The following is an 18,887-nucleotide window of genomic DNA, read 5'->3' as shown; positions in this document are numbered from 1 at the left end:
CCAGGCAGAGCTGGAGATCTGCTGGCAAGTGGCCAGCAAACCAGGGCCATATCCATTTGATGCCACAGGGGCATCATTGTCCCCAGTGCTCTGCACTTCATGTCTCGGCTGTACGAGTAGTTATCTCTCCAAAGTAAGTGGGTAGAGCTGTTACCCACAATTAATGCGTACATAATGTTTTCCGGACTGGATTTTGAAGATACCTATAGAAGCATTTTTCCCAGTGAGGCCTTAATATAGTCTTTTTACCCCAGGGTGCAGAGAGATTTTACTGCTCTTCACTCAGTATGTGGACTGATAGCTATAAAGTGCCTTCAGTTCAGACAGGGTGTATCCTTGGGTACAGTGCCCCCCGACACAGGCTGCAGCCCTGAGCACACTCTCTTACGACAGCTCAGAAGTGCTTCAGACTCTCCTGTGCATGAGTGCGTTGGAGTGAGCTCTTGGCTGATGATGGGGCTGCTCACTCACTCTAACTCGAGTCAGAATGGTGATGAGGGGCCTAATACTGCCCTGGGAAGTAGTGCCATTTCCTTAGCTTTTCTGCCATGCAAGGAATCCCATCCAATACAGCCACAAAACTAGTCTAGATGGGATCCTCATAGAGCTAAGAGTTTGCATCTGCACGGATGCAGTACTTATTGCATGCAAAAGAACTAGGGATTTAGAGCCTTGCTCTGCAGCTCATCAGCAGTAGCACAATGCCCAAACAAGTAAAACCGATAATGTGGGACCTGTCCAAGTAATGGCCAAGTGTGCTTGCATCAGTGAACAATTTGAGGCTCTCTAAATGCGTAAATTTAAGCTGGGAAGCCTTTTTCATACCCGACTGAGCTAATGGGAGTTTCCCACACAAATCATCATTGTTCTTTTGAAATCTTAGTTGTTTCTTTTGATTATCACAATGAGGAATTACTCATATGAATAAAATGCAGTAATTAATGATGAGACAAAGATTTGGCCCTCTGTCCATCAGGCACAACTACATTGGATAGTTTGTTCATGTCCACATTTAAAATACTTTGACAAAAAGGTGGCTGTGGGATGCTCAACAGATTACAATATAATGTATAAAACAATTTACTTGATAAACTTGTGCAATCCATTATTATCCCAGCAAAAGACATAGTTGCAGTTTAACAATTACAGAGAGAAATGTATATATTACTTTACTGTTATTTATTCAATTATTGATATTTGACTGTTAGTGTTACTAGTTCATACATGTGTGTATATTTACATTATATACATACACACACAGATTCATAGATACGTGACATACAGCTACAAAGCAGTTTCCCACTGAGGGCATCTGAATTTTAAAATGCCATTTTGCAGTTTACTTAATCTGAATGGTTTTGTTCATTTAGAAAAGTGCAGAATCCCAACCGTTTTGTTGCTTTCTTTTCTTTTGCTTTTTTGCAGTTATGTCTTATTCCAGCAAACAAGGTCATACATACCTTTACAGACAGACACTTTCCTTATCACAAACAAAAAAAATCATTGTGCATCGTGAATACAGATTGTGCCTTATTTTTATTTCTTCCTGTGTAAACCATTTTTCCTCTTGTAGGGGATTTCATAGCAATAACATCAAGTCAATACCTGAGCGTGCGTTTGTGGGTAATCCATCACTTATTACAATGTAAGTGATAATAGTCTTTTCAGTGACTCTTCTTGTTGGAGAACGTGGAACTAAGTGTCGTATTGGTGGCTAATTGTCCAGTGGGGCTTCTTGGGAGCATACTGTGCAGCACATCATTAAACCAGCAAACAAGCTCATACCTTTTCAGCTGAGTGGAAAGAATGGCAGTTTGCATTCCCTGTTTAAGGGAAGCGAGTAACGGTCTCTGGCCTTTGACCTTTCATTTGAATTATTTCTTCTAAGTCTCTTAGCATTACTGGCAATGTAGAAGCTAGAAATGTGTTTGATGGATATAGATTAGTGGGTGAGAAAAGCCCAGAGGTGCATCTCTGCTACAACCAGAGGTGCACAGTCTGTGATTCATCATAGGGAGTTTACTCATTTTCTTACAGTATAATCACGTAATATATTTAGAATCTTCTAAAATATTTTTCATAAAATGCCTTCTGTCCTATTTTTGCAGACACTTTTATGATAACCCTATCCAGCTTGTTGGAAAATCTGCTTTTCAACACTTACCAGAACTCAGAACTCTGTATGTGTTTTAACTTTTATTTTAATTGTCGTTATGTATCACAATATTAGATTTAACCCACACCCCCCTCACCACAGTTTTACTGAATGCTGGTTTTAAATTCTAGGACTTTAAATGGTGCTTCACAGATAACAGAGTTTCCTGATCTGACAGGGACTACAAGTCTGGAGAGTTTGTAAGTGCTAGAGAAGTATTTTTGTTTTGTTTTATTCTTTTGCATATTGACTTATTCTAAAGAATGTTCTGAAAAAAATGTATTTGTTTTGAGATCTTTAACAAAGTCGTCTTCTTTTGTCTTCTTTTTTTTTTATAAATACTTTCAACAGGACACTCACGGGAGCACAGATCACCTCTCTCCCCAAATCAGCTTGTGACCAGTTACCTAATCTCCAAGTGCTGTACGTTTCAGTAAGATTATTAACATCACATTAATGCAAGAGATTAACGGGCAAATGAAATCATTATGATTTCAAAATTACCCAACTACTGCTATTTCTATGTATCACATTACTTCTTAGGAATTCAGCTCAGGGAGCAGGCCCCCGTGTTACTCAAAAAGTTCCCACTTACCAGTCAGGATATTCCCATACATTGCTGAAAAAGATAACTCCTTTTCATATTTTTAGGAAAAGGTAAAATGGTTCTTGAATTCTTTTAAAAAAACAGCAGAACTACCTTATTTTATTCATTCTGTCTCTCCTACAGCAGTCTGGGTTTTCTTGTTTCACCAAGGCAGGTAATTCAGTGAGGTGAATGGAAAATACAACTGTGTAAGGACTGCAGTTTTGAGTCCTTGTTATGCCCCTCTTTTAGCTTCTTTCCCAACCAGACATAAGTAGCTGACTGAAATTTTCATAGACTATTCCTTGGCATAATTGGGGCATATTTTTTATACTAAATATTCAATATTATTTTAGCTTGGAAATTTCCTTGGAGTTTGCTTAATCACTAACGAAAGCAATCATTGTGTCCGCTTCTTTGAGAATGAGCCAACATCACTTTCCTCTATGTATTACATCACTAGGAATGTATTTGGTATTAGTCCTCTGGCCAACATTGAAATAGCACTAATTATAACACATTATTTGAATACCAGTCTGGATGTCATGAACATTTCCAGAAAAAAATTAAGTTTTAGTTGATGGACTCAATATAATCATTTCCAGAACGATAAAAGACAGAAACAGAGACTGTTGCCAGAAGAAAGTCTGCACACAGGCTTATGCTTAAATATGTCCTGCATCATTCAAAAACAATAAGCAATCTCAAAACAGAAAGCAAATAAATACTATAGTAATTAATAACTTGTACAGTTCATAGTAGAGTAGGACTGTCTGTTGGAAATGCACATTTTCTATTTTTGAGTCTCACCCTGTAATATTAAAGCTGATATTTAAGAGGGTGGAGAACCAATCTGACAGCCATTTCATGTACTCAGAGTTGCTCTTTCTCCCTTCCCATGACGTCGGAACAAGCCTGCCAAGCCCTCATTTAGGTTTTCACGTTTGTTTTGCCTGTGCCATGAAGTGTAGCAGTGCGCTGAACCCCACAAGGTACTCGGGGACTGCGATCCTGATGGGTCTTCCTGGCTCATGCCCAAACACTGCAAGCGCAAACACTGCTTTTGTGCACCCTGCCTAGCCAACAGTCCTTCCAGATGCGGATTAACGGACGCAGAGGCCTCCCGGGTGTCTGCTCACCTGCCACAAAGGTGTATGTGAGAACATGGTCCCAGTGCTCCATAAGAGACCACCCTCAGCACAGCTGGGTATGCACCTCCACACAGGAACCAACCCCACCTGCCCTCAGCTGCTGCCAAGAGCCTCATGTATTACCAAAGTGGGAAAAAATCCTTAAAAATAAACAAAATATTTCCTGGAGCTCTAACAGAAGCTGAGGGGAAAAGGGTTTTGGATTAGGGATTTTTTTTTTTTTCCATGTGTGAGGAGGGAGTGTCAGTATGTACAAATTGAAGCTGATGATATACTTTCAAGACATAAGTCACAAATCTGTGCATGACAGAACAGTTGCAGTCCACCAAACATACCAAAAATCTTTTACTTTGGCCTAAAAGCCTCCAGCTCACTTGGATTCTTCCCTGTCATGTCTGATTTGGACCACAGAGTACCTGTGGAAAAAAAACCAAACCAGAGGCCGTAATCTTCTCTGCCATAACTTAAAATATACATATATGGATGGTAACTTTTGTGCTTAGTAAAAGCAGAGTGGAATACCTTAAAAAAACCACCCACAGTCATTACTTGCACCACTTCCACAAATCAAATATGGAATATTCTAATTGCCTCTGTTGGAATCGTAACCGTGAAAATAAAATTTTTCCAAGGAAGCGAATAGGTGGAGATGAACTGGTTTTGAATTTGAAACGGGAGTGAAAAGAAATTACTCTTTTATATGATAACATCAGATAACTGGAAACGGACATTCTTCCCAATCATAGGCATAAGGGTTTTTTTCTATATTCTTTTCACTAGCAAATTTCCCATTCAGTATTCCCTAAGCAAGATGTATATATCGGATGAGACTGTTGGGTTGGGGGACGGGAGTTTGGTTCCTTTTTTTTTTTTCTCTCCAATTTCTGCAAATTGCCTGGGCTTGGTTTTGATTAGTTATATTATAGTATAAATCAGTCCAGATGTTTCAGTTATTCTGTAATTTGTTGAGTTTTGGCTCATTTTTTAAGCTTTTTTTCCCCTTTGTGTAGTGATTGATTTCAAAGTTAGTTCCAATATTTTTTTTAACCACTTCCCTCAGTTATAATAGTCTAAGGATCAGAGGCAATAGTGCTTAGCTAAAAGTGTAGAATGGAAAGCTGATTACAGTCCGTGGTGATTATTAGCAGAAAAATACAGGATCTTCTCTGAAAAAATGAGTATATATATTTAGTAGATTATTTTAAATGGTTTAAATATTTGAAATATTAAATATTTTTATTTAAATAAAAATTATTAGAATTTAAACATGATCAATATGAAGTCTGTGATGCAGATACAATATTCCTTATGAGCAGATGGCCAGTATCAAACACTCAGAAGTCATCTACACTTCAGGCAGGAAATCTTCAGACAGTGCAAGGAATTTGCAAATGTAGGATATGGAGTTAATACATCTTGCCTTTTCCCCTCCTGTCTCCTCCTCAGCTAGAAATCAAAATCTGACAGATGAGAGATGGTAACTGAGTTTGCACATTTCTATTCTTCTGTGAGTCTGGATAAAAGTTAATTTAAATTGAGTGTGAAGGTGGACAATGAAAGATCTTTTTCATTTAATGTTACTCTGATGTTAATGTTTTCTTTTCTTGTGTATTACAGGGATCTGTCTTACAACCTGCTGGAAGATTTACCCTGTTTTACTGCATGTAAAAAACTCCAAAAAATGTAAGCATCAAACTACCCTAAAAAGTAGCATCTATACACAAATTTGTTTGAGCATCATTAACTTGGTTGTTGATGGCTGATTTGACATATCCCAAATACATACCCTTAGACTGTACTGAAGTGGATCATGAACAGAATCTAAAAAACCCTGAAGTGTCCTCCAGGTGCCTTTGAAACTGAGGAGATTGTTATTGCTATTTCAGTGACTTGCATCACAATGAAATTGGTGAAATCAAAGTCGACACGTTTCGGCAGCTGGCTGCTCTTCGGTCTCTGTGAGTACAGTCCTAACAGCCACTCGCCCGGGTTCTCAGAAGCATGGGGTATATGCTGCCTGTTCACTGTCTGCCCCAGAAGATGCTGGTTTCTGTTTTCCTTTGATCTTTCACCCATTAGGTCCTAACTGCGAAAGCAGAACAGACGTTGTGGAGCTCAGCGTCTGCAGCAATGAATTCAAAGAAGTAAACTTGCAGCTATACAAGCTGGTACTTCTGAACGTTTCGCAGTTGGGCTGGAGGATCATTGTGGGTCCTTTCCAACTGAACTATTCTATTGTGGCCTCCCTACTGCGAGAGATACAGAGCCAGAGCTAGTAGCTGTTGGCAGGTGCACAGAATAACTCTAAGGAGCAGGAAATCTTTTTAGAGAAAACAGTGTCTTAAGAAATAGATTGTAATCATGTGTCAATTTATAGTTATCACACAGACGCATATGATAGAGTAATTTTGTCAAGAGACTACTCATGGGTGTAAGTCTTTGCAGGATCAAGCCCGTACTTTTCTTTAAGAGTTCCTTATTGGTTTTTTATTTTTCAGGAGTGGCGAAGATTGAGATTAGGAAGTTAGGCCTACTGACAATGGATTTGCTATTCTTGTCACATCATGAGGACCTCTTAGAAGTAGTCCGTACATGCCACCCTTCTTTCTGCTGCCTTAAGCAGCTGTGAAGCAGACTGAAAACAACTGTGTTAGACTGCAGAAGGCATTAGGAATGGCTAGAGAAAGTTGTCAGTTCAATAACAACATCATTAACTGACTAACAAAATTTAAAACCTGGAAAAATATTTTGCGCTATGAGATATGCAGCAGCTTATGGAAAATATTTGCATGTAATTAATACCTTTTTTATGTTTAGGCCTCCTAATCAAGTGTATGAAAACTTCCATATTCACTCAGTGGGTATGTAATTTTCCACTCACTTTTCTTGTAGGGATTTAGCTTGGAACAAAATTAAAATTATTCACCCCAATGCCTTCTCCTCTTTACCATCTCTGATCAAACTGTAAGTATTTGTGTATCTTCTACAGTCAAACTTTCGTATTTTTCTTGCAAGAGCATACAAAACATGTAATAACTTAGTGCCCCACTCAGCAGAAATTGAGGCTTTCTCATTTAGTTTTCTGGTCTGTTGAATCCGTGTTGGAATGACTGCTTTCTTGTAGTTCAACTCCCGTAGGAATTACGGCAAAGCTGCATATAACACTGTGTAATCAGAGTGACTCGGGGTCCATGGAGCATATCAATGTATCTGCCTTTCTTCATTCGATTTCTTAGCAGTTTAGCCTCTCTTAGCAGTGGGGAATATTTCCTGTTATGTATCATGACTAAGGAATTGGCTTCAAAATTAAATAAGAAACATTTTCCAGTAAGCATCTTTATTTCATCATTCCTTGTTTGATGGAATAGTTCTTCTCCTTTAGTAACTTCAGCAGAGTGGTCAAAACACCAGCAGTCCGATTTTGCAGGCCTTGTTCACAAGCACTTCTCAGTACTTAGGTACTTTTTCCTGTTTCCCACTCTCACTGTAATGCCGCTTTAAGGTGAATCCCTGAGGCACTGGGTGTATGGGAAACACGTAAAGGAAAATTTCTCTGGCGTCGAGACAACCTGCTCCCTGGTCATTACAAAGATACACTGCTGGTCCTCCGCTCACAGATAATCCAGTAACTGCGGGGAAACCTAAATTTGGAAAGGGGTATTAATTTCTGTTGATGTGCAAAGCCTCCCCTCTGAAGGGTGCACTGAAAAATGTCCATGAAGAGAATATTGCCTATGGCATCCCTTTTTGGAAGCCCTCCTCAGGACTCGCCTACGGAAGAAAGGGTGAGGGAACATCATGCTGCCAGCAGTAAACTGGAGCTTTGTTCCACAGCACAGAACGGTCAGGGAAGGTTAAAGAAAAAGCCCTGCGACACACACACAGCAAGACACCGTGCCAGTGTTTCCTGAAATGCTAGTCTGTAACCCTGGTCTGACTGCAGTTAGTGGTCATTTTTACTACTGCAGCAGGACCAGAATTTTACCTTTTGTATTTAACTATGTTACGGCAGGAAGGGGCCACACGCACACACAGAATCACATTAAACCAGAGAAGGTAGAAGACCAGTCCATCAACATACCTCTCATATTATGTCTAACCCCTTCGATTTCAGTAGATAGTCCAAGAGATGAAAACTTTTGCTTTGTTAACCCTTGGAGAGAAAATTTCAGCATCGTCAGGCTCCCCTTCCTCCTTCTTCTTCACTGCTGACCATGTTAAGTATTGCAGTGTAGATAATTATGAAAAGGACTGAAAAGACTTACAGAATAAATGCAAGAGAGAGGGAGAAATAGAGAACAGAGAGTACCTCTGGACTTTGCCTTCTGATCACTTCACCATTTCTCCTTGATCTCCATCACTTTTTCATTCACTGGTTTTACTCGGCCCATTACGCATCCCTGCTCTGTGCTTTTCTTCAGCTCCTGAGACAAACCTGAGCTTAGAACTGTCACCTTCATCTGCTCCAGCCCAGACCCATCCTACCCTGAAACACAACATCTTCCCCGCACACCCGACCTGCTCCCTGTGGAGCTTTCAAGGCAGCCATACCCTCCAGCAGCCCACTGGATCGTTTAAACTGTGGGAAGCTGTTCTGGCACTGGCACCCTTTAATTCAAACAATGTAACGAACAGATTTTAGATTCATTTGCTAGTCTCAAAACTGGCACTATGAATGTCGAAATTTGGCAACAGACACTTGGCTAACTTCTTGGTGTTGCTGTTAGCTTTCTGCTAGACACACAGGTGCATACTCCTGAGCAGTGCTGCAGCTTTGCTCTGCTGACTGGGGCCTCTGTTTAATGCAGTCATTTTTGATGGAATTAGAAAAATCTAACCTGTTTTCCAACGTGACACTTCTAGTGCTGAAAAAAAACCCAATGTAAAGCCCGTAAGCTGATTTTTATTTGCTGTTATGCAGGGATGTGTCATCCAACCTTTTGTCTTCTTTTCCTGTGACGGGGCTGCATGGTTTAACTCATTTAAAATTAACAGGAAATCATGCCCTACAAAGTTTGATATCATCTGAAAATTTTCCAGAACTCAAGTGAGTATGTCATTAAAACTAATAAGCCACGTTTGTGTTCGTGTGCAGCGGAAGGTGTGTCAGTGTGTAACGCATGTTACTTCGTATTGTCAGTCTTTGATCTGTGCTATTAAAACTAAAGCAAATATGGTAAAAATGATAGACTTCTTTTATTATGCTCACTTTTAACTGAAGAAACTATGAAGAGTTTTGAAATATTAACCCCAGTACTTGCTTAATATGAGCCACATCTGCTTCCTGGTGATATGTTTCAAAAGCTGTTAAAACAATATTGCCAGCAGCTTAGTGATATGTCCTTCTTCTACTGAACTGTGCTTACAGAATGTCCGTTATATTTAATGAAAACACAGCAAATACCAAGGGAAGAATATACTCCTGAAGTTCAAAAATATTTGGCCTGGTTTTTTTGAACATGTTTTTTCTGAAATCTTTTGATTAAGATTCAGATAATACTTTGCCATTATTACTAAAGCATTTTGCTGCTAGTAATTTTCTGCTGGATGCTGTGATACAGGAAGGAAATGTTCTCTGGAGATCATTTGCAGCTCCGCCAGTCACTGGATGACTGTAGAGAAATCAGAGTAGAGAGAGTTTTGCCCATACTTCAGGGTATTTGGGAGTGTCCCCTAACTCTCCCTTGGGTTTTATATTTTAATTAAAGGATGCCAAGTGCAACATACATTTTTCCATGTTTTATTGTAAAAGGTTTGATACCATAAAATTTGAAACAATTAGTGTGCACACAGTTACAGAATCACAGGATGGTTGAGATTGGAAGGGACCTCTGGAGGTCATCTTGTCCAAGGGTCACTTGGAGCTTGTTCCCAGGACTTCTGAGTATCTCCAGGGATGGAGACTCCATCCTTATGTCCTCACAAGATTTGCCTTCTGCACTGGAAACGTCTCGCGAGTTTTAGCAGGCAGGCAACTCAAGGAGATATTACCACTAGCGAAAAGGACTGGAGTGTTTGGAGCTATCAATAAGGGAGTCATGAGTAGAATTGTGGAGATGATTAAACCTCTATGTACAATGCTGGAGGGATCCGTGCTAGGACACTTCGAGAATGGCACGTTAATATAAACAGAGAGAAGAGCTGCAAAAAATGGTTCCAAGGCGAGGAAGAAAAACGTTACAAGATTTAATAAACCCACTGTTTGTAGTCTGTCACGGAGGAGATTGGGCAGTGACTTCATCACAGTTACTCTATAACATGAACATTCAAAGTACTAGAGGCCTTAGGCCTCTCTTACACTACAGACCTTCAAGTGGGTCTCAGAGGTCAAGAAGCAAGTACCATAAGAAATCATGAATGGCTGAGGCTGAGCTTTTGCTGTAGTTTTTCTTCTCTCGCTGGCTCTCCCCACATGTTGAGGCAGATGTGACAATTCTAAAGTCCCTGAAGATCCTTTAAAAGAATGTAAACACAAGAAAAGTGACTACTCCAACCTTGCAGATATATAGCGATGTATGCACCATGGCCTAGGGCCCTAAGTGCTGCAGTAGTCCTAGAATAATCCACTATTCAACTGAATTATGTGCAACTAAGATTTTTTAATTCTTTGATCAAAATTATACTTCATATGATTTTACCACCAGTAAAATGTGTACCAGATGTACATGGCTCAAATGCAACTACAGTGTATTTACTCAGGGTAAGTATTAACAAGGATGTGTCAGAGAGTAGCTTAAGTCTTAAAAAAAGGTATAAAAAGTATGATTAATATATCCAGAGTTGATTACCATCCATAAGAACAAATTCTATCCAGCCAGGAGAGAATGGAGTAAAATCCTGACCTGGAGTCTGCAGGATTTTTACCATGAATCAAAATGAGGCCAAGACCTCAGACACAGGATCACTGCACAGACAACGCAATGAAGCACCAAACTTGAACGGAGATCTAAAGCAACATGAAATTTCACCCTTTGTAATTGTTGGAACTCGGCACTGGTTACAACATTAAAGACAAATTCCTGTATAAAAGCTTCCTGCTCATCTAAATGGGTCATTGCTGTTCAATACACAGACACATCAAAGAGCTGAGCATCCTCTGCCCCACCTTCAGCAATGGCACGATAGTGCTCTACAGAGCCGAGCCCAGCCTGCGGTGGCAAGCTATGAGGAAGTAGTCAGGCTGCCAGCCACTCCTTCCTTCTTTATCTGATGCTTTGGTTCAAGGCTGTGTAGAACTCCGGGGTTTGCTCCATCCATCACAACTGTGCCCTCCCATTCACGGTGACACACATTCACCCACACCTTGTCAGGTGGAAAATGACCTTGTGTTCTCTGCTGCTTCATCTAAAAACAGAAGAAAGAGGCATTCCTTGCTGCAGGAAAAAATTATCAGGGATACAGATATCATCAGTAAGATAAGCAGTATATAAAAATTAATTTAACCAGTGTTTCTAAAAGAGTTTAATTTGATAAAGTCCAAATCTAATCACCCACATCAAATAAGCACCAGCCATAAAAAGGACTGCTTCCAGCACTGTATGGCTGAGACTTGCTGCCGTTTTTGTTACTGTTGTTAAAAGTAGCATTTGCGAGAAAGAAATTTCGCCTTCCAGTACCTGAAAGGGCCTACAAGGAAGCTGGGGCAGGGGGGGCTTTTTACAAGGGTCTGTAGTGACAGGACAAGGGGTAATGGGTTTAAATTGAAAGAGGGTAGATTTAGATTAGATATCAGGAAGAAGTTCTTCACAGAGAGGGTGGTGAGGCACTGGAACAGGTTGCCCAGAGAAGCTGTGGATGCCCCATCCCTGGAAGTGTTCAAGGCCAGGCTGGATGAGGCTTTGAGCAACCTGGTCTAGTGCAAGGTGTCCCTGCCCATGGTAGGGGGGTTGGAACTTGATGGTCTTTAAGGTCCCTTCCAACCCAAACCATTCTATGATTCTATGAAATTCCTCTGACACCAGTAAAAGCTGATACTAATTTCTCTGCATTGCAAAGTATGTTTAGTCCTCTGTGTTTTAAGTCCCAGTCATTCTGTGCAATGATACATTGCACACAGACTCAGAAGCATTGGTCAGTTTGAGGCCTTTATGTATATCCTAGTAACCCTGAGGAAAAAAAGGCAAAGACCGTTCAGGTTTAGCAAAGGATGCTAGAAAGACCTACAGAGAGCATAAGAAATGGCAGTCTTGCTCTTTAAAGATAATCTAAAAGCTGTGGGGTTTTTTGGCCACTTCATCAAAGCAGTGGACCAGCACAACGTGAGAGGTCCACATTTCCAGTGTATGGCAGGCCAGCAGGCTGGTAGAAGCCCAATAGCATCTGGAAATATGTCATTATTAAGCAAACTGAGCTGTTTGAACAACCAAAGAATACATTTATGTTAGTCTCTTGAGCTTAAAATATCCCCTAACATCTTTTTTTCCCCAGCTGCATCAGTGTCTTCAAAAAGGTCTGAAGCCGTAAGTTGCAGTGATCACCTTGAAGAACTGTCAGTGTTTCTTCTGAAGTTTTGTTGTTGTTGTGGGGGGGGATTTTTTCGTAAAAGGGGCATTTCTAGTTGGGGATTGAGATTGGTTTTAGCTCGGTGACTAGCTATGGGATAGTGTAGTAATCTATGGGTTTAATCATAGTTCTATTTAGGAAGGGCTTCTGGGAAATGTGTTCCAAAATGTTTAATCGAGATAATGTCCTTATTTTAAAAGATGGCATGCACAGAATTGAGTTAGAAATTAAATATTTAAATCTGCTGGCATGAGGTTACTTGATAGTTGGATCTTGGTTACCTTGAACTTTCATTGGAGTACCTTGTGTAGCTTTTTGATTGGGTACAAGGGGACAGATTACTGTTGCTAATTCCCAACAGAAATGTAAGTATATAGAAACCAAGTGCCCTAAAATGCACTAATTTGAAAATCACTTTAGAGCTTAGGGTTCCTATTGTTCCCCTTTGTACCAAGTTTTTGGCTCGTGCACACGTTCAAGCCCTGCTGGCAGTGGGCCTGATTCAGCCTGATTTCTTTGCAGGTTTCCCGGGGGGTTAGAGGTTGATGGGAACACTCACTATGTTCATTTATAGGATCAACATGTTGAAAGTAATCTGAAAGGAAGATATAGTTCTATTTTAGTCCTCTTAAGTCAGAATAACTTCTAATCGCCTCTTTATGTTTGCACTTTTTGGTTTATTGGGCTTTTGAAATTACTGTGAGTAATTTCGGTTTTACTGTGTACTGTTGGCGAGCTGCACACATGAAATCTCTCTGCGTCCAGAGGATAACATATATCAAAGGAATAGAAGTAGTCTGTGAATATACGTAATTCTTCCATGTTGCCCCAGAATTTGCACATCCCCAAAGGAATTAAATTCAAAACATACTGGAAATGAGCAATTTTCTGACAGTAGAAATCCTCAAAGTCATAGAAACTCACTGACCTATGCTCAGTTATGTGTTAGGAATACCAGTGATCTTAAAAGAGTTAGGAATGAGCATCCAGTGTCCTGCAGTGACCGTGCTCACTTCTAGCACAGTAATAAAGCCAAACCTTTCCCTCAGTGACATCTCTTTTCACACAGAGAGCCTTTCTGATTCATTCACCTCCCGGTTTAGAACACGGCTTTCTTGATCTGTGCACAAAAGACAATCTCCTTTTTTGCCATCTTACCGTGAAGAGAGCTGGATAAAGTTTGAATTCCAAAAGTTCTCATTTTTCACAAACTGGAGAAATTCCGTTTTGGAAGTGATGTTTCAGTTTTGCCTGTTAGGCAGGTAGATGCAGTTGTGATCACTGGATCTGCTTTTTTAAAAGAAACCACTAAGATAGTAACATGGAGAAACTGCTGAGTTACACTGTAAAATCATTCAAAATCATAAAACAGAAACACAGCTCTAGGAGTAACATTCACTCAGCTGCAAGTCACGTATCTCCTACTCTCTTGTCTCCCATGAAAACACATAAGAAAACTTCATTATGCCTTTACTAAGATTCGCCTAAAAATCATCTGCATTTCTGATGTGGAATTTTATTTGTAAGTCCTCACGTTGTATCATCGATGACTGTCTGTGATACTTTTACGTTCAGTCATGGTTATTTAACCAAGTTCCTTTGAGCTAACAGTAGGGAAACAGTACAATCCGGTAACTCCGGTCCTGAACGAGTACCATAGCATGCTTCCTTATTCTTCTGCAGGGTCATGGAAATGCCTTATGCTTATCAGTGCTGTGCCTTTGGAGCTTGTGAGAGCCACTACAAAATCTCCAGCCAGTGGAACAAAGATGAGAATGGCAGCATCGAGGATTTTCACAGGAAGGATGCTGGGTTGTTACAAATTCAAGGTAATCAGCACCTTTGGCTTTTAAATCTACCTGAAGACTGTGAGCAGCCTGTGATGTTAAACACATTCTTTTGCAGTCAGAGAGGCAGCCTGTCCCTCTCTCTTGCCTGACAGTGTGTTATTCAAGCATTCCTGTGCCTAGCAAACTCATTTTTTCAGGTCTGCCTTTCAAAAATCTCACTCGCTCATCTTTCCATCCAAACAGTAACTATAATAATGTGGGAAGTGAAATCTTCCCTGTATTCGAGAGACAGGGAAGTGGTGCTGGTATGTAACCCTATACAAGAGCAGGCCTGCAAAGATCCGGTTTCTTGCCAGCCTTGGAAGTAGCAACGCATCCTTGGCTCTCCTGCTGGCCACATGCTTCGGGATGAGTCACAGAGGTTACGTGGCTACTTTGGCTGCCGGTATTTTTTCCTGGCACTTCCTGGGTACCACACAGTGCATCTGCTCTCCAGGACAGGAGACTACTGTATTTTATTTCCACTCAGCACAAGGTCTGTTACGTGACCCGTTACCTGTTATGTAGGTGCACACATACATCCTCCTGCTTTCTGTCACATCTTCCCTCCAGCAGAACAGGAAGTCTCAGAGGTCAGGGCTAGTCCCAAGAAGAACAGGGCCAAGAATACGTGGTAGAGCGATGACATAAGAGACACAGAAAAACTTGGGTCAATTCTTAGTAGCCTGGCACAACAGCAGAATTCGTATTTTAAACTCCTTCCTAGGCAGTCACTGCACTGCAAATTACATAACGGAGAGTGTACCTGTAAGTAATTATTTTCAGAGAAGTGACAGTGCCAATTTTTTAAATAATCCTGAGTACAGAATTCAAAACCAAGTAGGCATGCATCTGCTTCTGCTCACTGCTTGGCAGGCAAAGGGACAAGACCAGGCCTTAAATACCACAGGCATTTTTGCAATATGTACTAACAAAGTTTTCCTGAAAACTGCAGTATCAAATCTGGGTATTTTGTCCCCCACAGATGAGCGTGACTTTGAAGATTTTTTCCTTGACTTTGAAGAAGATTTGAAAGCTCATCATTCAGTGCAATGCACACCTTCTCCAGGTATGAAACTGCCAGACAGGTAGGAATCCAAGCACAGTATTACCAGATATTCTGGATGTAGTACAAACTCTGAATCTGATACTAGGACAGTGACATGGTGTTTTGCAATAATCTGATGAGAAAAACATAGATACATTGCACAATAATACAAATTTTTGTATTGGGAGTCCAAAAAACTGTTCAGCTACTGAATTTATCTATGAGTGTATCAGAAGTTTTACCCAGTCCTGAGGCAGATCCTCACTCCAGGCCCCTTTTCACAGGAACTGATCCCCTTATCAAGGGAATGCGAGAGCATAATTTGTTCTGACAAGACACAGATGGTAACAGGGAGCAGAATCTTTGCTGGGTCAGACTTCCGCAAAGCTAAAGTAATTCTTCTGAACTTCACTGAGTCATTCTACACTTGAGCTTCTTGAACAACACACAGTTTAGTTCAGTGTCTGGGAGATACCAAAGGCTACTGTACCGATGTACACCGTGCTGCATCACAAAGGACCCCCTGCGCAGTCATTTTCCTTACAGAATAGTGCCCCGCTGGCTCCACAGGGTGGCAGAAAGGAAAAAGTAATACACTGAGTGAATTACAGAGCTACAGGCCACCAATTCCACTGAAGTTTCCTTTAAGGCAAGGAAACATACATGTCTTTGGAGGGTCGCTTCTAGCTTTAGTAGCCATGGTCCTAAGTTTTGCTTGCCTGATTCAGCAAACATTTTTCATGGCCGTTCTGTCATTGTGAAACATGAACAAAATAGCCCAAGGGACAGCTAGCATTTCAGCATTCATTCCAAGCCAGCAAATATTAATACATTTTTAGAAGTTATGTAAAGAGGAATAGCAAAGGCAGGAAGCTAAAGAATTTAGAACCATTTGTCCATCACATATTCTCCTACGGCCTAAGTATAACTAAGTATAACTGAGTTGATGAAAACGTTGGTGTCTTCAAGGTAAGTTATCACTAGACCCAAGAGAAAATTTAGCTTCCATGTTGATTTTTCAAGTGGTATCTTAGTAAAACTTGCAAACTGACGTAACAGGTGCTTATGCCTGCCTGATGGCAACCGCTGTAGTCGTACGGAGCCCATCTCAGCTGCAGGGTTTGTGTCTTCACGGAGAAGCACAGAGCTGCTTTGAGGGAGCATAGCTGGCTTGTACCAAGACAAACTATGTTTTTCAGACTGCAGAGCATTCAGCTTCAACCAGGCAGCATATACATCTGAGTTCTGTGAGAACACACAGCGAGCTGCAGTCATAACGATGTGACTTCAGCCACAGGTCATCAGAGGCCCCTCCAAAAAGGCAGCGAGTTTTCTTGGGAGTGCGTTATAAGATAACCAGAGTGCATCTGTCCATTTCCGTTACATCGGACTTCACCAGAACTCATGAGCAACCTGTCCTGGTTAGTGAAAGATACCAAACATCACAGCATTTCTTAAAACTACAGACTGGACATTCCCATTGCACTTGTACTCTTAGGCAAAAAAAAACCCCAACGTAGGTTGCTTGGGCTGTGGGACAAAGACTTGTGTACCAGTATGCATAGGAGCAGCATGTTATCCACGTCTCAGATTACTCCCGAGGAAGAGCAAAGCTCCCCTTTTGGCCTAGAATTCACTGCTTGGCTGTGCTGAGAACCTGCAATGAAATCTGATGTCTTAGAAAGCACAAAATTATTTTTTATTTTACATGGGTTTCCCTCACTCTTTGTCATTTCAGGTCCCTTCAAACCATGTGACCACCTGTTTGGTAGCTGGCTGATCAGAATTGGCGTGTGGACCATAGTGGGTTTGACCTTTATCTGCAACATCCTGGTGTCCGCTACAGTTTTCCGGTCTCCGTTGTATATGTCCTCCGTAAAACTTTTGATCGGTTTAATAGCTATTGTAAATGCCTTGATGGGCCTGGCCAGCGGAGTACTGGCTAGCGTGGATGCATCAACTTTTGGTAGCTTTGCTCAGTACGGAGCGTGGTGGGAAAGTGGAATTGGTTGCCAGGTAACTGGCCTTCTCTCCATTTTTGCTTCGCAGGCTTCCATTTTCCTCCTTACCCTGGCTGCGCTTGAACGCGCGTTCTCGGTAAAGCACGCTACAAAGTTTGAAACTAAATCCTCCATTGCTGGCGTAAAAATTGCCATTTGCTTTTGCTTTATGTTGGCACTCATCACTGCGGTGATACCGCTGCTCACCGGGAGCGAGTACGGGGTTTCGCCGCTTTGTTTACCGCTACCGTTTGGAGAACCCACCGCTATGGGCTACGTGGTAGCGCTGGTATTGCTGAACTCCCTCTGTTTTCTGGTCATGACTGTTGCTTATACAAAGCTCTACTGTAGTTTGGAGAAGGGAGAACTAGACAACATTTGGGACTGCTCGATGGTCAAACACATAGCCTTGCTACTTTTTACTAATTGCATTCTTTATTGCCCTGTGGCCTTCTTGTCTTTTTCTTCCTTACTGAACCTCACTTTTATCAGCCCAGAAGTGATTAAGTCAATACTGCTAGTGATTGTCCCACTGCCTGCATGTCTAAACCCACTCCTTTATATACTTTTCAATCCACACTTTAAGGAGGACTTGGGAAGTCTGCGAAAGCAAACTTTGTTATGGAGGAGATCAAAACACATTAGTCTGATCTCTGTCAATTCAGAAGACATAGAGAAACAATCCTGCGACTCAACGCAGGCACTGGTAACCTTCACGAGTGCCAGCATATCGTACGACAGGCCTACCAGCGATTCCCTACTGCCATCTGCTTACCAAATGACAGAAAGCTGCAATCTCTCCTCAGTCGCGTACGTTCCATGCCGCTAGTTTCAGCGGCAGTACAGAAAATCACCTATGTTTACAAATCTTTTAATCCCGAAAGTAAGTACGGGGGAGTGTGTGTACGAGCTAGAGAGTGCCTCGGAATTACTGCTACACACGTCAGAAAACGGGCAATGACAAAACTTGCAGCAGGCTGAAAATCCAATCCTTGAGCCTTCTCAGCCTGCTTCTGAAATGTTGGGACGAAGAGAGAAACGGAAAGCTGCCGCAGCTTGCGCAGATGTATCAGCTGCTCTCTTTTAAAGCAGCGCTACTCAGAAAGGGCATCAGCTGGTCCAGAGCAAAAACACCCCATTAAATTGATAAGCTGCGTTTTTTTTCAAAGCATCACCTGGTACAGTTTGTTTTCAGGGCTGAGGGTTTTTTTCCCATTTATTGTAATTCAGTTTTAATAACAGCTTTTCGGTGCCATGACTACTTTTATAAGCGCCAGCGTATGGCCTTCATTCAGCGAGGCATCTAAGGGGAAGAGCAGTCCTGTTGAAGTCCTAGAGGTTTCTGCAGAACAGACTTCGATGAAGTTCCATGTTTGATAAAGCTGATTTAATAGTTTAACTGGCATTGGGTTTGGTTTTTAGAAGGCATTTGACTAGACACAGTGGTTTTTAATTTTCAGCTAAACCTACAGAATTAACATGGTGTGAAAGAAGTTAATCAAGATCCTGTTAAGCACTTAAAAAGTTAATTGTAAACGACAAGCCACTGTCACATGGATATTTTTCTAGTGAGGTTCTGCAGAGTTTGGTCCTGAATTGCCACCATGCCAGTAGAA

At 41.2% G+C, this 18,887-nt stretch overlaps 1 protein-coding gene across 1 annotated transcript in view; it reads left to right on the top strand.

The window, feature by feature from the left end:
- The window catches only part of LGR5 (leucine-rich repeat containing G protein-coupled receptor 5), a 37,678-nt gene extending 19,578 nt beyond the window's left edge, over positions 1-18,100 (top strand). The window contains exons 6-16 of the mRNA XM_010151988.1: positions 1,574-1,645; positions 2,109-2,180; positions 2,287-2,355; positions 2,507-2,578; positions 5,510-5,575; positions 5,779-5,850; positions 6,785-6,856; positions 8,814-8,939; positions 14,078-14,223; positions 15,209-15,292; positions 17,010-18,100. Of these exons, the coding sequence (XP_010150290.1) occupies positions 1,574-1,645; positions 2,109-2,180; positions 2,287-2,355; positions 2,507-2,578; positions 5,510-5,575; positions 5,779-5,850; positions 6,785-6,856; positions 8,814-8,939; positions 14,078-14,223; positions 15,209-15,292; positions 17,010-18,100 (1,942 nt within the window). The remainder of the gene's footprint in view (positions 1-1,573; positions 1,646-2,108; positions 2,181-2,286; positions 2,356-2,506; positions 2,579-5,509; positions 5,576-5,778; positions 5,851-6,784; positions 6,857-8,813; positions 8,940-14,077; positions 14,224-15,208; positions 15,293-17,009) is intronic.
- Positions 18,101-18,887: the final 787 nt, after the last annotated feature.

This window comes from Eurypyga helias, unplaced genomic scaffold (genome assembly GCF_000690775.1).
Source record: "Eurypyga helias isolate BGI_N326 unplaced genomic scaffold, ASM69077v1 scaffold30405, whole genome shotgun sequence".
Lineage (NCBI taxonomy): Eukaryota > Metazoa > Chordata > Aves > Eurypygiformes > Eurypygidae > Eurypyga > Eurypyga helias.
This window is presented reverse-complemented; position numbering and strand designations above follow the sequence as displayed.